The sequence below is a fragment of the Xenopus laevis genome, chromosome 7L (genome assembly GCF_017654675.1).
Source record: "Xenopus laevis strain J_2021 chromosome 7L, Xenopus_laevis_v10.1, whole genome shotgun sequence".
In the NCBI taxonomy this organism is placed as follows: domain Eukaryota; kingdom Metazoa; phylum Chordata; class Amphibia; order Anura; family Pipidae; genus Xenopus; species Xenopus laevis.
Window position 1 is genome coordinate 47596169 of NC_054383.1, and position 17655 is coordinate 47613823.

General features: G+C 36.0%; 1 protein-coding gene across 1 annotated transcript; it reads right to left on the minus strand.

Moving 5' to 3' along the window:
- Window positions 1-3652: 3652 nt before the first annotated feature.
- On the minus strand, window positions 3653-7705 carry LOC121395406. Its single transcript, XM_041568911.1, has one exon. The coding sequence runs from the start codon at window positions 4693-4695 to the stop codon at window positions 4012-4014; it is 684 nt and encodes a 227-aa protein (XP_041424845.1). The 5' UTR covers window positions 4696-7705; the 3' UTR covers window positions 3653-4011.
- Between the last annotated feature and the right edge of the window lie 9950 nt (window positions 7706-17655).

Genomic DNA, 17655 nt, shown 5'->3' on the forward strand with positions numbered 1-17655 from the left:
TTTTTGCCAGATGAAGTGGTGTGAAGTGTGGTGAAGCGTTCGCTGGTAACAATGCACCCTTTAGTGAATCTGAAACTCATAGTTTCCACTCTCCCTCTATTTTGAGATCTATACCATATACACAATTTCTGAGAATTTGGACTCTGGCCTACCATTCACTAATATATCTCTACCTATATATTGTCGGGCGGATCACTTAAAGATCTGTTGATGGTGACAGATTTGTGAGCTGAAACTGCTTGCACTTGGTTGAAAGTGAATGAATTGGGTTGTTACCGATGTGGAGGCTATAAGACTTGTGGATGTTTATTGGAGATACATCTTCTCATCCTCATAATGGTAAGGTTTCAAAAAACATGTAGTTCAGACTATGTCGTTTATTGCATTATGTACCCTTGTGGCCTCTATTATGTGGGCAAGTGTGTGACTTCTTTTTGTATGAATAATCATAGATCTGCAATTCATCTGGCATTGTCCTCAGGAAAATCTGATATTCCTTTGGCTAGACATGTTTTGGCTTGTAGGCATCCTTTGCCAACTTTACGTGCAGTCCTGACTGACCATATTCCATATCTGAAGGCTAAATGGAGAGGGCTCAATGAAATATACTCTCTATCATGCTTCCTATGAACTGCCATTCTTGATACATTATAATATTTACTGTGTATTCTCTACTATGTTTTTTATAATCTGGTATCCCTGATAAATTACGGTGTATATATTGTTTTGAAATGTTTTAGATTAAGTAATTTAAAGGGATACTGTCATGGGAAAACATGTTTTTTTTTTTTTTCAAAACACATCAGTTAATAGTGCTGCTCCAGCAGAATTCTGCACTGAAATCAATTTTTCAAAAGCGCAAACAGATTTTTTTATATTCAATTTTGAAATCTGACATGGGGCTAGACATATTGTCAGTTTCCCAGCTGCCCCTAATAAAGATTTGCTAATAGGACTTTTGTAGCTGGCTGCTGTGAGTACTTTCTTTGACTGGAATAAATAAATATACTGTGTATATACATATATATATATGGGACCAGTTATCCGGAAACCCATTATCCAGAAAGCTCCAAATTACAGAAAGGCCATCTCTCCAATAGACTCCATTTTATTGCCAATTTTTAAAAAATATTTCCTTTTTCTCTCAACCTTGTACTTGATCCAAACTAAGATATAATTAATCCTAATTGGAAGCAAAATCTGCCTATTGGGTTTATTTAATGTTTACATGATTGTTTACATGATTTTCTAGCAGACTTATAAATAAATATATATAAACATATATTTATATAACAGGCCTGTTTTCTTTTAATGATTAATTAAATAAAGGTGAAGATTTTTTTATCTATTCAAAATACCCAGTGTGCATCCATATTTTTGAAGAATTGAAGAATTGGCAAAGGATTACACCTGGGTCGGTAAATTTTCAGTTTGGGAGTGGGAGATATATATATATATATATATATATATAGATATATATATATATATAGAGATATATATATATATATATATATATATATATATATATATAGATATATAGAGAGAGATATAGATATATATATCTATCTATCTATCTATCTATATATATATACTGAGCTGCTTCTTTCCACTCAGACTCAAGTTGTTATGAGATCAACAAAATACATTCGGTCCTTTACTTTTCCGTTAGTGAATGCCTTTATTTGTCCTTTGACAAAGATCTAGTCTCTGACCATTTTTGCAGTTTCTGCTGTTATAATTACTTAGTTTTACTTTGTTTTTTGTTTCAGTTTCAAAACACTCTTGATACTTTTGTAAATCCGTTATCCGGAAAACCCCAGGTCCTGAGCATTCAATAGTTTCCAAACCAGCACTCCCTTTTAGTGAAAAAATTTAATTTTTATTGTTACATGGTATCTTATTCCAACGTTTCGATCCCTGTTGGGATCTTTTTCAACAGGGATCGAAACGTTGGAATAAGATACCATGTAACAATAAAAATTTAATTTTTTCACTAAAAAGGAGTGCTGGTTTGGAAACTATTGGTGTATGCTAAAATTACCGTGCACCCCTCCTTATCCTATATTGCCTCGGAGTGTGGATACTCATTGGAGAATTATATATATATATATATATATATATATATATATATATATATATATATATATATATATATATATATATATATATAGATACACATACACACACATACTTAAGAACATGTACACACATGTACAAAAATGTTTCCCCATAGGAGGTGCAGGCTAACAGAGCCCCCACTCCATTTGGGGGTAACAATACTATTTTGTGAAAATATTCTAGTAGCAGGCACTATGTGGCTTGCTCTGAGATGGAGCTCCTGTCCAGTCAAATGAGGCTTAGTGTGTCCACTAGCTCATTATGCACATGTGCATGACATTTTCCCCAGTAGGTTCCTTTTAAATTTGTGTGTCCATATCTTTTCCAACCACCTGACATTATGGAATATGAGTCTGTTTGGGTGGTATGGGGAATATGCTGTGCATAGAAAAGGGGGTGTGGGAAATGCTGTTGCTGTAAATTATTTTTTTGGCTTATTATTCAGTGCTATAGCAGATCCATGCTCCTGATGTCACCAGTAGCATCTCGATTCACTTTTCTGAGGAGACGCAGTATATTCTCCTCAGGTTTTCTCAGGGCAGAAGTAGAACAGTTGATGAATAAAGGAAAGCCTAAATCACTGGTGGCAACTTTTTTATTTTTTGCATGATTTTACATGATTTTCTAGCAGACTTTAGGTATAAAGATCCAAATTACGGAAAGATCCGTTATCTGGAAAACCCCAGGTCCTACACATTCTGGATAACCGGTCCCATACCTCTGTGTGTGTCTATTTTCACCCTCCAATAAGTAAATAAATCCTATACAAGGGTATAAAGAGCAGTTTCCATATGGTGAACTCTATATTCACTATTTTATAAACCGGCTCCAATATTTTCCACCCCCCCCTTCCTAGGCTAGATTGGAAATTAGAATATTTATACAGCGTGCTCTCACCAGCCCAGCACAAACATTCAATTCTTTCTCTTTTTCAACAGAACAAATAGAGTTAAAAAAAAAAAACATAGATCAAACACAGTTCACTTCGTAAGATACACACACACACACACACACATGTATGAATGAGAATAAATGCAAACATTTACTTTTATTCTTGAGATAAATGTTACATAATTCTTCTATAATAATATCTACTTGTTAACTCAATTAATTGTTGGTAAAAATGTATAGCTAAACTGTGGTTTAGTATAAAAATGGTATAAGCCTCAAATCTTTTATCAGTGTCAGTTTAATATATGTATATGAATCATAACTTTGAACAATAAGTACCTATGAAAAACATATATACATGTAGAACAGGACAGCTCCCACCTTCAATTAAAGCTACCTTGTAGCTGCCCCTGTGCCCGGAATAGAATGCAGATACAAAAAGAACAAAAAACCAGCACCAGGGGTCTTTGCAGTGAAGAAAACTTGTATTGTTACATTAGTATGTATAACCGACGTTTCGGTCCCTTGATAAAGGTCCCAAGAGGGACCGAAACGTCGGTTATACATACTAATGTAACAATACAAGTTTTCTTCACTGCAAAGACCCCTGGTGCTGGTTTTTTGTTCTATATATATCTATCTATCTATCTATCTATCTATCTATCTATCTATCTATAAAGGTGCATAGTTAAAAGATATTAATACTATGCAGAAAATGTTTTGGCTTCCTCCAAATTCTGATCACTGCAGCTTCAGACCTGTTCTCCATACTGAACCCAAGGAATAAACTTGGCGTGACTACTTTCACAACTTGATACCAAATAACCCGTTGACATGGTTAAAGTAAATTCTTGGCAGAAAAACTGTATATAGCTATATACAAGAATATACTTTTTTTTAGCAGTAGCTGGTCTCAGAATTATTAAGTTTATTTTCAGACTTCAGGGGTTTATGAGAACTTTTTTAAGGCAAATCAAGTTTCAAACGTGCCACATTTGGTTCTCATGTCAGGCAGCTACTGGCTCTTTTCTGAAGTTCTGTGCTGAGCATTAAGATGTAGATCTTTGCCATCTGCAGAGTTTCAGCTTTAGACAATTTTTTTTTATTCTGTGTAGTCGGGATGACACTCCTTAGTCGATCAAATGCTAGGTTGAGTGTCAGCATCCTTCTCCTCTCCCTGGCATTAGCTGCCAGTCGACGACTCTTCTTCCTCAGTCGTAATGCGCAGATATTCTGGGAATATCCTATAATATCATTACTTTTTCTGTGAAGAATTGAAGGATGAGAAATCCCGTAATAAGACACTAGCTGCAAACTCATGGGTTTCGTTGTTTGTGTAATGTAGCCAAGATCTAAAGGATTGACAAAGAAACCATTCCCACAGTCCTTTGGGAAACTATTTGGCCACAGGTTTGGTATATCCTGCTTTAAATGTTCATATTTCTCCTGTTCTGAAATCTTTGCATTTACAGATGGAAAAAAAGGAGTCTTCTCTCTAAATTGAATCCAAATCCAGTTTTCTCCTTGGTTTGGTGGAAGGATACTTGATTCAGTCAAAAGAGTTAATGAGTTGGTTTCCATTTCAGCACGGCCAGTCTCATGTGTGGAACGTGTGGAGAAAAGGAAAATCAAAGGGGTTAATAAAGTATAAAAAAAGAGAGCAAGAGTAAAGCGTAGATAATGCATGTCTTCTAGAAAGAAAAGCAAGTCTATTAAATAAGTTCATTCAACGTGGATTTGATTCCCTTCAGCGCCTTTATGATGGGTGACAACAGGAATGATGCAGACATTAATCCAATAATCTCCAGCGTAATTAGATAAGCAATCTGAAAGCCAAAAGTCTTATGACTGATTCAATCCTGAAGTGATGCAAAGAAAAGCAGTAGAAAGATATGACAATGACATTTGAATTAAACCAGTCTGAAATATAATGATGTATAAAAGGGATCCAGATTTTGACACTGCCAGTTATATCCGTGTGCACAGTGTTACATTTGGCTGCTGAAGATCAAAGTTTTTAGGGCTTGTTTTGTAAAGTAGGAATTGTTTGAAGGTGGTAAGGGTCAAAGTTTTCTAGTGTATATTCACTGAAGGTGGCAAGTATATCAAGAAATACTCAGCTTATATACACTACAGGCATGGGATCCTTCATCCAGAAACCCGTTATCCTGAAAGTGCCGAATTTCAGGAAGGCCACCACCCATAGACTCCATTATAAGCAAATCATTTTTTGTTTTTAAAATAATTTCCTTTTTCTCAGTAATAAGTCCCAACTGAACTGCACAAATTCATATTGGTGGCAAAACAATCATATTGGATTTATTTAAAGTTTCAGTGATTCTTAGAAGGCTTATGGTACGGTGATTCAAATTACAGAAAGATCCCTTATCCAGACATGGTTGCCTGGAATTAAGGAATTGTTGCCAGTAAAATCTCATTTTTGTATATCATGTTCAGTAAATAAATTCAAACTTAATTTTTTCTTGTGTCTTATTCAACCATCTCTTTATGAATACGTATTTAGGAATAATATCCATAGAGATCCCTTAGGCTAGGGCCACACTACATTTGTCTAGCAGAGATAAAGATTCCAGGTGCATGTAGGGCAGCAGAAGAAGAGCAGCAGGACAGAGGATTCTTGGCCTGTGTTTGTCCATAGGCTGAGATTTGTGTAGTGTGGCCTTAGCCTTAAACTTCAGCCAAATCTGAGCTCAGTCCTGACGTCTTATTTTAGTCACAAATGTATGTCTGGGGCTGGCGGTAAATCTGACAAAGGATCACATTTGTGGAGGTTGTACAGATATCTGTACAGTTTGTATATCATTGTTTGTAGTGGTAGCAAACATTTTATTTTGTGCTGTGTATTGGAAGCAGTAATAAAAAGACTATGGTATGCCTACACAAGATTTTAGTGTCTCACATTTCAAATTTCCTGGAAGTTGGTGCTTCATGTCTGATGCCAATGCTTTGTATTAATCTCTGGGTATGATAGGTTCCCACTGTATGTCATATCTTTGCATTCCAGAAGAGGAACCACTGGAATAACGAGTATTTTGCAAAACAGTGGACCTCATATGGTTATTTAAAGGGGCGGTTAACCTTCAAACACTTCTTCCAGTTCAGTTGTTTTCAGATAAAAAAGGGCTTGATAAAGGGCCTGGTAGGCCCGGAACGTTGCCTTTTTGTATGTGGGCCTTTTGCAATTCAACACAGTGTGCTGCTGGTTTCAAACAACTCAACTGAAAAAAAAGTGTTTGCAAGGTGAACAAGCCCTTATATTGCTTGTGCTTTTGGTCACTATTAAAGACAAAGTCCTTGTATTTGGCAGGCTACACTTTGTATTCAATCACTCAAAAATAGGTATTTCATTTAGACTACATGCTTGCCTAATAATTTATGACCTTCAGGGTGTCATTATGTCCCCTAATCAGATTATATATATCAGATGCTTTTTCTCCGTTAGATACTTTCATATATTCTCTGTTACATACTTTCATATATGTAATATTATAATAGCCATAATGAAACTCAAAACCAACAAAAAATAAAAATTTTCAACATTTTGGTCTTACTAAAGGACTTTTCTCAAGACCTACACTTAGGCCCCTCTTTAATCACACATTCAGATACCCCAGTGTGAAGAATTTGACACCACTTAGGATGACCGCAACGGGTTTGTGACCCACTATTATTATTAACATGTATTTTTAGAGTGCCAGCATATTGTGCAGCACTATGGTACAAATGAACAGATAAAAATGAAAATTAGCATAAAGTAAACAGTGGCAATGTAATACCTATATACAGAGTGCTGTTATGTGCAAGTTGACCAAAAATGTTAATACTGAAGGACCACAGTCCCATGGGCCATAAAGCACCAAATAACGGCAGGGCATGTCCATGGAAAGCAAAGTAAGACAGCAAGAGTAGCAGAATCCCTGTGTACCACTGTAGTCATAGAATAATGCGGAAAAAGATGAAAAATATATTTTAAAACCGCAATAGATACCAGAACTGTCACTAAGTTGCACATGTAGGAGGCTGTATCCACAGTTACGACTCTGCTGATAATTATGTATCAACATTGGAGCAAGGAATCAAACACAGGAAGAGTAAGAAAAGCAAGAGTACCAAGATCTCCTGTTTCACACCAGAATTGTTACCAGGTTCAAACAGAGGAAACAGCACAAGTGCAAAATCCCTTATTTAAAAACCACAGTATTTACAAGCACAGTCACTAAGTAGACACACGAACTGGACCATATCAAGGATAATGTTTGTGCTGATAATGACTCCTAACGACATTGGAGCAACAGGCTGAACAGAGGATCTAAAACAGGTCAGATGAAGGGACTGGATAGAAGGAGAGGCTATTATAGATGCTAATCTGCATAAGATTAGGAGCACATAGAGAAAATGGTCCAATGTCATCATGACATGCTGCATAAATGTCTATAAATGTATTACAGATATTATCCAAGGTATTTAATAATTGTGGGCTTTATTTCATATATACATAATCATAAGACAAATATGGCACACCATTGGATTCCAGCACAGGTCCATGTGAGTGGAAGTCCATCTTGGTATTGCTATTGACAACATTAGTACAAAATTTTATGCTCAGGACCTGGAGTTTTCCTCATAATGGGCTTTCCGTAATTGGATCTTCCTACCTTAAGTCTACTAAAAGATCATTTAAAGATTAAACCCAATAGGATTGTTTTGCTTCCAGTAAGAATTAATTATATCTCAGTTGTGATCAAGTACAAAGAAAAAAGTAAAATCAATGGTTGGTGGCCTTCCCATAATTCTGAACTTTTTGGATAATGGGTTTCCTGATAACTGATGCCATATCTGTAGTAGCAGTTACTCGAACAAATTATCCACTGGCACTGTCAGGTCAGAGATTGTCACCGATATCGTGGATAATGTCAAATTATGCCGATACATTGAATAGGTGCAAAAAGAACTATAGCCATTCATTAAAGGTAAACTAGAAGCAGGCCGCGGTCACACTCCCACAATGGGCTGCTGAGGACAGTGCGCAAAAACGAGGTGCGCCGAATTGGACGCCGGCCTGCCAAAATTAGATGCGGACGCGTCCAAATCTGCTGCCGACCCCACCCCCCGGTCTTTGAAAAAAATTTTTGGACACCGGTCCCCGGTTCAAAAAAGGTTGGGGACTCTTGCTCTATAGAATACAGAAGCTACAGTATGTAGGAAATACATATGTATCAATGTAAGAGATGTCCTCAGCATTTTATTACTAGTCCATAATTTTGTTGGTCATTGGAAATCTATTAAAATTGTGGGAATTCAAATATTTTACTACTTTGTCAAGAACTTCCAAATTACTCAACTTTTTGAAGATTTATAAATGGTCATATCCAAAATCAGAAAATTACAGTATGTCTTCTGAAGTGACAAAGTAGTTGTGACTATTACTACTTGAATACTACTACACTACTAGATTGAATAAATAACAATGCTGATGCTTTGATGAATTATCAGTGACATTTGCATACAGAATAAAGGTAAATCAATTTGGAGACACATTTACTTAAAGGAACAGTTCAGTGTAAAAATAAAAACTAAGTAAATAGAGAAAAAAAAAAAAGTTTTTAATATAGTTAGCCAAAAATATTAACTATAAAGGTTAGAGTGAAAGGATGTCTAACATATTAGCCAGAACACTATTTCCTCCTTTGCAGTCTCTAACCTCTTAGTCAGTCAGCGACTTGAAGAGGGGCCACATAACCGAGCAGTTATGTCCCATGTGGCCCCCCTTAAAAGTCACTAACTATTAAGAGAGTATCTGTTATAACTAAGACACACCCTCATTTGCCTTCTAATTAGATTATAGCACTATAGGTAGGCTACGGTAAAAATGTATTTATTCCCTGGTATTTATAATCATAGTAACACAGTAAATTAGGTTGAAAAAAAGAAACGCGTCCATCAAGTTCAACCTTTTAACTCTTTTTTAATCTCCCTAACTGTCAGTTGATCCAGAGGAAGGCAAAAAAAAAAAAAAAAAAAAACACCCATCTGAAGCCTCTCCAATTTGCCTCAGAGGGGGAAAAAAATCCTTCCTGACTCCAAAATGGCAATCTGACTAGTCCCTGGATCAACTTGTACTATGAGCTATCAACACCTTTTTTAAGTTATCTAATATATTAGCCTGTACAACTGATTCAGGGAGAGAATTCCACATCTTCACAGCTTTCAATTTACTAATGGGAGCAGGCGTCACTTCACTAGCAAAACAGACAGACGCAAGCGGTCATTCGCACTATCGCCAGGCGACAATTTGCTCTGGCGAATGGACGTTACTCCGCAAATTCAATGAAATGCAGATTTTACTGAACGCTACCTTTCACCAGCCTTGCCTTCGCCAGCTCAGACCAGGCGAAGTGCACAGATCTTCCTCAATCTTCTGTTACTTACATCATATTTTTTATGGAAAAGCTTCTAGGATCAAAAAAACACTGGCATCTTTTCCTTTTTTAGTGTGATAGCCTGCAAATGTCCTTAAATTTTTTTGGGTAACCAGGTTCCCCCATACATTTTCGAAGATTTGGAACATTAACTATACAGTAGGCTCATGTGTAGGGAATTATAACAACTTTATTTTCTTTATTAAGGTTCCCTGGACTTGTGGAATGTAAAGTATTTTCTGCAACATATACGACCATTCAGCTTTAAATTTCCCGCAATATGCAAATTAACCTGAGTGCAAGACCTTCATAAAAGGCTGCATGGCCTGAAACGTTGCGGTGATGCCCACAAAAGCATAAATAAAGGCTTTTTAACCATTTGGAGAGTTGGTGGTGCTGTTCAAGTTTGCCAATGGGAAGTGGCCATTGTAGAATGTGCACCATCTCCAAAGAAAACTGAGAATCGATGTGCTGACTACTCTTTTCCTACAGAAATGAACACTAGTGCATCTTCACTTTCAATTGCTCTCATTGGCAAAGTAACGCTAGTGAAACGTCGCCATCATTCGGCGCACACGACAAACTCCGCTTTCCATTTTTGTCTGAGTGAATTTTCGTCTGGCGAAGTGTAGCAATGGCTGCAAAGCGGTCGCTGGCGAATTTTCGCCCTCGAGTAAGTCTGCCCCCAAAACTGTACGGCATATTCTACATGGGGCTTTACCAGTGCTCTAAGAAAAAAAAAAACCTTCCTGCCGTGAATCAATGCCCCTTTTAATACAGCTTAATACCTTATTTGCCCTTGATGCTGCTGACTGGCATTGCTTGTTACAGCCAAGTTTATTATCAACAAGGACTTCAAGGTCCTTTTCCATAATTGATTTGCCTAATGCAACACATTCCTGCAACACTTTACAGAAATTATACATCATTCACGTGAGCACATGCCACAGAGCAATTTACAAGCTAAGGTTACACATCACATTCCCACACACTGTGGTCAATTGAGTCAAACACCAATTAACGTGCCACTGTGTATTTTTGGACTGTGGGAGTAAACACGTGCAGACACGGGAAGAACATACAAACTCCTTGCAGATAGTGCCATATCTGGGATTAAACTAAGGACCACAGTGTTGCAAGATAGAAGTATTCCCATACAAATGCTTGTGCCAAGGCAGTTATTTTAATTCCACTTGTGGCAAGGGCTGTCATGAGTACACAAATTGGAACTATACAACATGTTTGGGGTCAGATTAAGTGGCAGATTTACTAAGGTTAGAATTTTAGAATTTTTAGAATTTTTTTTTTGGTCAAAACTCACAAATTCGAATTTAAACCCACCAATTTGAATTTGAATGCGAGATTTCACACCTCTAGCCTGGAATAGTTCTAATTTGACTATTCCACACCTTAAACCTGCTGAGTTCATGTAGAAGTCAATGGCAGAGGTCCCTTGAATTATTTGAACATAATATCACACCACTGAACAGAGAAGATGCACTTCAAGTGCAATAGTTTACCTTACCAAATTTTTGCCAAGTTTCACTTAGAAAATGACGCCTCATAGACTCCAATGAGAGAAAACATTGTGTGCCAAAAATATTGCATGTCAAAAAAAAAAATGACCATTCGAGTTTTCAGGTCAGGACTATTCGATTGAATTTTAGACGTTCAAATTTTTTTATAAATAACATAATTCAAATTGAATACAAAATCTAATTTATTAGTTTAAAAAAATTCACATTACTCTAAAATTTGACCTTTGATGAATAAACCCCTAGGTATCATATGAGGAACTCGTTGCATTTATTAGGCCTACAATTATATCTCGGAGCACATGGCCATTGAGAGCACTTCATCTGACCTTACATTCTGTACTCTACTGCAGACAGGATTGTGGAAAGTAGCTGTATCATAATAGTAGTAATTAAAGTAACCTTTCTGTTAAGGCCATTAACTGTACTCAAAGGTTTAGCGCATTAGCAGTTTGCTTGGAAAGGTACAGTATTTAACTGAATACCAGTCTACCCTTTTCTATATTTAATGTTATTTACAAAATTTATAACTGTGTATGTGCAGAGAGGAAATAAATAAAGCATATATTCCATAAGATTTTAGACTGAATCAGCCAATTAGAAATACACAAAGGAGCATGGATAAAGCACTTCAAGTCCGTACATAACTAGCATAGTAGAATGCTTAGGGAAACAATTCTCTATTCTAAACAAAACTGAATTTGAGTAGCAGCACTAAACCAAACATTGCTTTTTATGGAAAGTTTCCATAAAAGGTTTGCTAAATATAAACAAACAGCCATAAAAATTCAATGAATATGAAAATAAAGACAGATCGTTTACTGAAAGTAGCAATTTTATTTGAGTTAAAATTATTTACAAAAAAAACCCAGACATACTTCATGAAACTGGTACAAACTTGATTTTTTTTTTCCTGCCGTTGGCTTTTGCTCCAAAGATCACAGCTGAGAAATACTGTATAAAATAAAAATAGGTTTGGATTCAGAAAGTACTATACCATTCTAATTTCCAATTGCTTGTATTTACAGAAATATTTACAATGGAAAAAGTTTTTTTTTCTTAGTTGACTTGCAAGTAGGCTTCAAGTACCCTTAAAGCAAAGTTGTTGATAAAGGTCTTTAAAAGATGAATGTGCTAAAGTTTTAAAATGACTTAAATCTCCAGACTTCCTGGAAGTATCATTCTGTAAAGACTGCATCAGAGGTTGGAAATAAGCAACCTACAGCTCTTAACTGAAATGCAGAATACAGACAGCAGCAAACAAAGGTTACTAGGTACCAATGAGCACACAAGTTATGAAAGGTCCCAATTAGCAGACTGTCTAAATAGCACTTTAGCCACATCAGAAACATTCTTACAACTCAATTGATTAAATCCCAACCAACTGTTGCACAAAAAAAAGCATAAAACAGGCAAATGCAATTCGTGTGCACTTGGGGCAGGAAATAAGTGAATAAAATCACTGAGGGTTACCCAACAACTTGGCATCCCCAATGATTCTTTTGTTCTCCAATAAAGGGGTTGTTCACCTTTTACTAAATTGAAAGTAGTATTCTTGAACAATTAGCAATTATTAGCAAATTGACATACAAACATTTTTTTGCAGCTTTCAAGAATTACAATACCAATTGCTATCTGGTTGCTAGGGTTTATGGCAATGGAACATGCTATCTGGTTGCTAGGGTTTATGGCAATCGAACACACATGCTTTTCCTCTCTGGTGTAAAATAGCCAGCAGAGAAAACTTGTATCCTACCCATTTTGCATGTCATTGACAGTTTCACTCCAAAATTCACCCCATATGCTCACTGAGAGGACTGGTCGGATGCTTCGGCACAACTAGATGTTATATGTGGCAGCATTTTTACACCGGTGAAGCAAATATCATGTACCATTACTCTTAATTACCCTAGAACCCAGAAATAGTTTTGAAGTTAAAAATGAATATCAAGCAGAACATCAGAAAATAACTATATTCAATTTCATATAAGAATAACAATTACATTGCACCTTCACACTTGATTTGGTTTTTAGGTATTTGAGGTGAGTAAACCCGAATATAAGATATTGATTTGCAGGCTGAAAGTAGGCAGTATATGAACATTCCAAAACCATACAAAATAGACCAACTGAGAATCTGCAAAGTTAAATAAAAGGGTGAACATCCCCTTTAAAGAGTTTTTTTCTAATTACTAATTTCAATATTACAATAGGAAAATGGAGATATAAGAGAGGGGAAATGTACATCAGTAAGTTCAAAGTTTAAAATGATGCATTTATTGATCTTCACTGCAAGAGAGTATTGGTATTCCCTAGATAGATTGGAATTCTGATCATGGACACAGTCATATATTTTAGTAAGAGACACACAGGCTGGACTGGCTGTCGCCATGCTCAGATGGAAACAGGTGGTGGTCAAAACACCTCTATCCATCTGTTACCATTTTCCACTATGGATGAAGTTATCTGCCTATGTTAGGCTTGACTTGTGAACCCCAATTCAATAAGTCAACTTTTAACGCCTTTCCCATAACGGTCTATGGGATGTGGTGACAGGTGGATGGGAAAGACTTGACTGCTTCCGTTTGGGGGCTATAAACATCTGCTAACAAAACAGCTTTGTATTCCTTAATGCCTAAAGTAACAAATAAATCAATAAATATTTCATGAACAGCCCCCCTGTAGTTTATAAAATAACTAAACTAAAACAGGACCAAATTCATTAACATGTATTGTCGAACATATGGATGGCTTGATAGCACTGTTCTGATCAGTTGGTCTGTGGGGTAAATAATGGACCATATCATATAAAATTCCAACTGTTAAAGAGACTAGCTTGTTAGTCCCACCAGTTGTATGGATTGCTGTTGTATGGATTTCTGTGTTCAGAAAGGGGTAGACAGTTCATTTACGCAAGGGGTACTCCGGTAGTACAATACAACTAAATAAAGTAATGTAGTGATCATCTGACAAACTGGATTTGGGGTAAAAACTAAGGGCATTTTATCAAAGGGAGGAAAGCCAAAACAGATTTATGGTTTACAAAGATGATCAAAATGACCAAAGAGGAAGACCTACTGTATTTGGTCTCTATGTGGTCAAATTCAGTTTAATTTCAATTAGTACGAAGATCATCATTTTCAATACCATTAGGAGATGCAACATATTATCAATGAAATAATAGGATTCAGAGAAAATTGCATTTGTTCCCAGTAAGTCTAATGATCTTAGAATGAGATAGGCTTACTTTATATACAGAAGGCTAAGGATCAAGCCTTGGAACAGGTGTAATGCATAGGATGGATTGCTTAAAAACACCAGTGCAGTAACTTTCCAGCTACTTAGGGTGCTACTTACATTGTTCAGGAACTAAATATTTCCACTCACTGTCCTAAGAGGAGGTAAAATAAATGATCCATTCGGGTGTCTACATTGCAGCAGAAAGATGAAATAATAGTCATTGCTTATGTACAGAGTTTATTTTTGCTTTAACTTAAAAACAAATACTTTGCGTAAAATGTGGTATTAGGAAACCCATAGATTAATAGAACTGTAGAGGAAGACCTTACTTTGACAACTAGCATTTCAATTTTAAATAGAAGTATTTATACAAATTGGCCTTCTGCAGTCTCACTGGTTTTATTTAACAATGCAGAAGACTGAGGAGTGCTCTAGCATCTGTACCTTCTTTACTCGATACATGCTTTGCATATGTACTTTGTCGTCTGACCAGCTAACATGTATAAAGCCTTTGGTACTTCTCTTTATGGAGGATTAACAGCAGATTAACCATGTAATATGAATGGCCCCAATCAGAAGTATAAATGCAGGTATGGAGAGAAGGAATGTTTCATGCCAAAGTTGACTTGCCTTTAGGTTTAAGAACCAAAAACATTAGTGAATTTTCTCTTAAAAATGAAATATCGCTCAATTTTTCTTTTAATAATAAGCTTGTTCTGAATATAGATTAAGTGAGTATACCCTGGGATTTACCAATTCCCAGTACATAACGTTATATGACTGAGAAGCTAAGGATAAATGCAACAATTTATTTCAGATAATTACTTTATGTTGCTTGGCTCAAATCTGAATATTTAAGTCAAGCAGTTTGGTAAAACCGTTGATTACATTAAAAGTTACAGCTTTGAACAACTAAATAAAAAATCTAATTTTTCTGATAAAAGAGAAGTCCAAAAATGATCCCATTTAGAAACACAAGCTAAAAGTTACTAAGTACATTAGATCTAAATTCATATTTTTTCAAATCCTGGTGGATTCTGCACTTAACCAGATTTGGGAACTGGCTACTTATTATTTGCATTTTGCAAGAATAGAAGGCCTATTTTTAGTCCCCTTTGGTTCTCATCATCATTAACAAATATTTATAGAATGATTTGGTTAGGAAATTATGGAATAAAAACATATTTCAATCTCCTAATAGCTGGCCAGATTTTATCATGCATTTTAAATATTTGGGTTCAATCTCAAGTTATCACAGACACAAAAGGAAAATATTAAAGAAGAAGGACAATTTATATTCAAACTTGAATAAGAAAAACAGAAATGACAAAACTGTCACTATTTGTTCACATTAAGCCTTAAAAGGTTGGAGTCTTCTGAATAACCATATGAGTTGCCTGGAATGACCAATTAGCTATGGAACACTGTATAATGGCTAAATTCCCTGATTGGTTTAGCCATGGGGACTGGGGGGCATTTATATTGAGAACCCATATAACATTATAGTGGACAAGCTAGAAAGGGCAATTGCCAAAGGCTTCCAGTTGTTACCCATATAGTCAATGTATAGTCTGGCTATAACTAAAAATGGATATTGGCATTCGCTGTTCAGTAAGCAATGAAGGTGTGTTGATGGGGATACAAACAATTGCATGGGTAACAAAAATCTGAATGCTAACAAGAATTTATGATTTTTGCAATATTGAAATGTCACAATACATGCTTCCTGCTAGTCTAGGTGTAAAACAGCAAGTACCAAGATGATACAAAAAATCAATAGTTTAGGTATCAAACTTTGCAGTAGTTCCCCTTTAAATAAACTTTTAGGGTCTGGCCACACGAGCAGATTCAGGGACATTACTTGCCCCAGCGACAAATCTCTTCTTCTTCGGGGCGACAATCTCCCTGAACTGGACTCCCCCGGCTAAAATGAAAATCACTTAGGGGAAGGCACACGCCGTTTTCCGAAGTTTCCTCATGAGGCAACTTTGGGCGACTTCAGAAAACAAAGCATCACGAATGCCTTCCCCCAGGCGATTTTCATTTTAGCCGGCGGAGAGCAGGCAGTTTAGGGAGATTGTAACCCCAAAGAGATTTGTCGCTGGGCAACTAATCTCCCCGAATACACTCGTGTGGCCAGACCCTTAGTGTTATGTAGACTGTGGAAATCGAAATTCTTATTTGGTCTTTGCTTTTTTTTTTTGAAGTTTAACTGCCATATGCTTTAATGCATTCAATTACACCAGTAACTAGCCATCAGTGTGATGAATAGTGGAAAGTTGGCCTGTTTTTTGGTTTTTAGGGTCAATCACCCAATATTATTTTCAGTTGCAAACTGGAATAAGGCTTAAAATTTGTAAAAACGAAGACCAACTGAAAAGAAACTTAGGACAGGCCCATTTAAGCCATATTACAATTTACTTAAAGGAAAAGTGCCTTTTACAAGCAAGGTAGCACATTCCCAGGACAGAAAACCTATTATATTTCCAAGAAGACATAACCCACAATTTTGGCATAGAGAATACCGAATACCTTAAGCATAAAAGATCCATTCAAAGTTCTCGTTGCCTGAGGGAATATATTACGGATTCAAAGAGGAAAAACACAATGCAGCCCCCACCCTCATTAAAAAAAATAAGAAAATTGTAACTATAAAAAAAAAAAAAAAAAAAAAAAAAGGAATTTTCTTTTCTTTTTCCTTGTTTGGGCAAGGTGCGATGCCTTTTCCTTATGGCCTGTGATTACAGAAGAATATGTACAGTGTGACTTATTGCCTTCATTGTTGCTTGTAATAATAAAATCTTAAATACTACTGGCATATCAACTGTTCCTGCTTGGAAAATCCGAAGGACTACATAAAATAAGTGGAGCAGCTGTGTCTTTTAAACTAAATAAACCTGCAATGTATTTGAAATAAATGTTTAAAGTCTCACAACACCGACATAAGGTTTTAAAGAGGTTCCATTGGTCTAAACTGTTTTAGCTGTGAATGATCAAACGGACGGTTCACTCATTGGAAACGGAAAATGTATAAACTGCCTACCAGTGTTATATTTGAACCGAATCATAAAGGAAAAACAAAATGCTAAATTTACTGTTCAACAAGTTATGTACAAAATAAGTTTGCGACATATAGATAGCGCCACTCTTTGGGAAAAAAAATTAATTGTACTTGCTCATATTCACCCAGTGAAGAATGTACACAACCCTCATATAACCTCTCCTATTTGCCAAAATTGTAACAATTACAATTATGGGTATGAGTGCAAAAACAAGGTTAGTTGGTCTAAAAATTACTCTTAAAAGTGTATATCCTTTAATAACAATTTTCATATAAATATTGTAAGAACATCTGAACTATTTGTACACGATAAAGCCTATGTGAAAGGGGTACTTGGCCTTTATTTACCCACTAAAACCTTTTAATTTAA

Coding starts and splice junctions, on each gene's coding strand:
- LOC121395406 (XM_041568911.1), bottom strand. CDS start 4,695: ATGCATTATCTACGCTTTACTCTTGCTCTCTTTTTTTATACTTTATTA.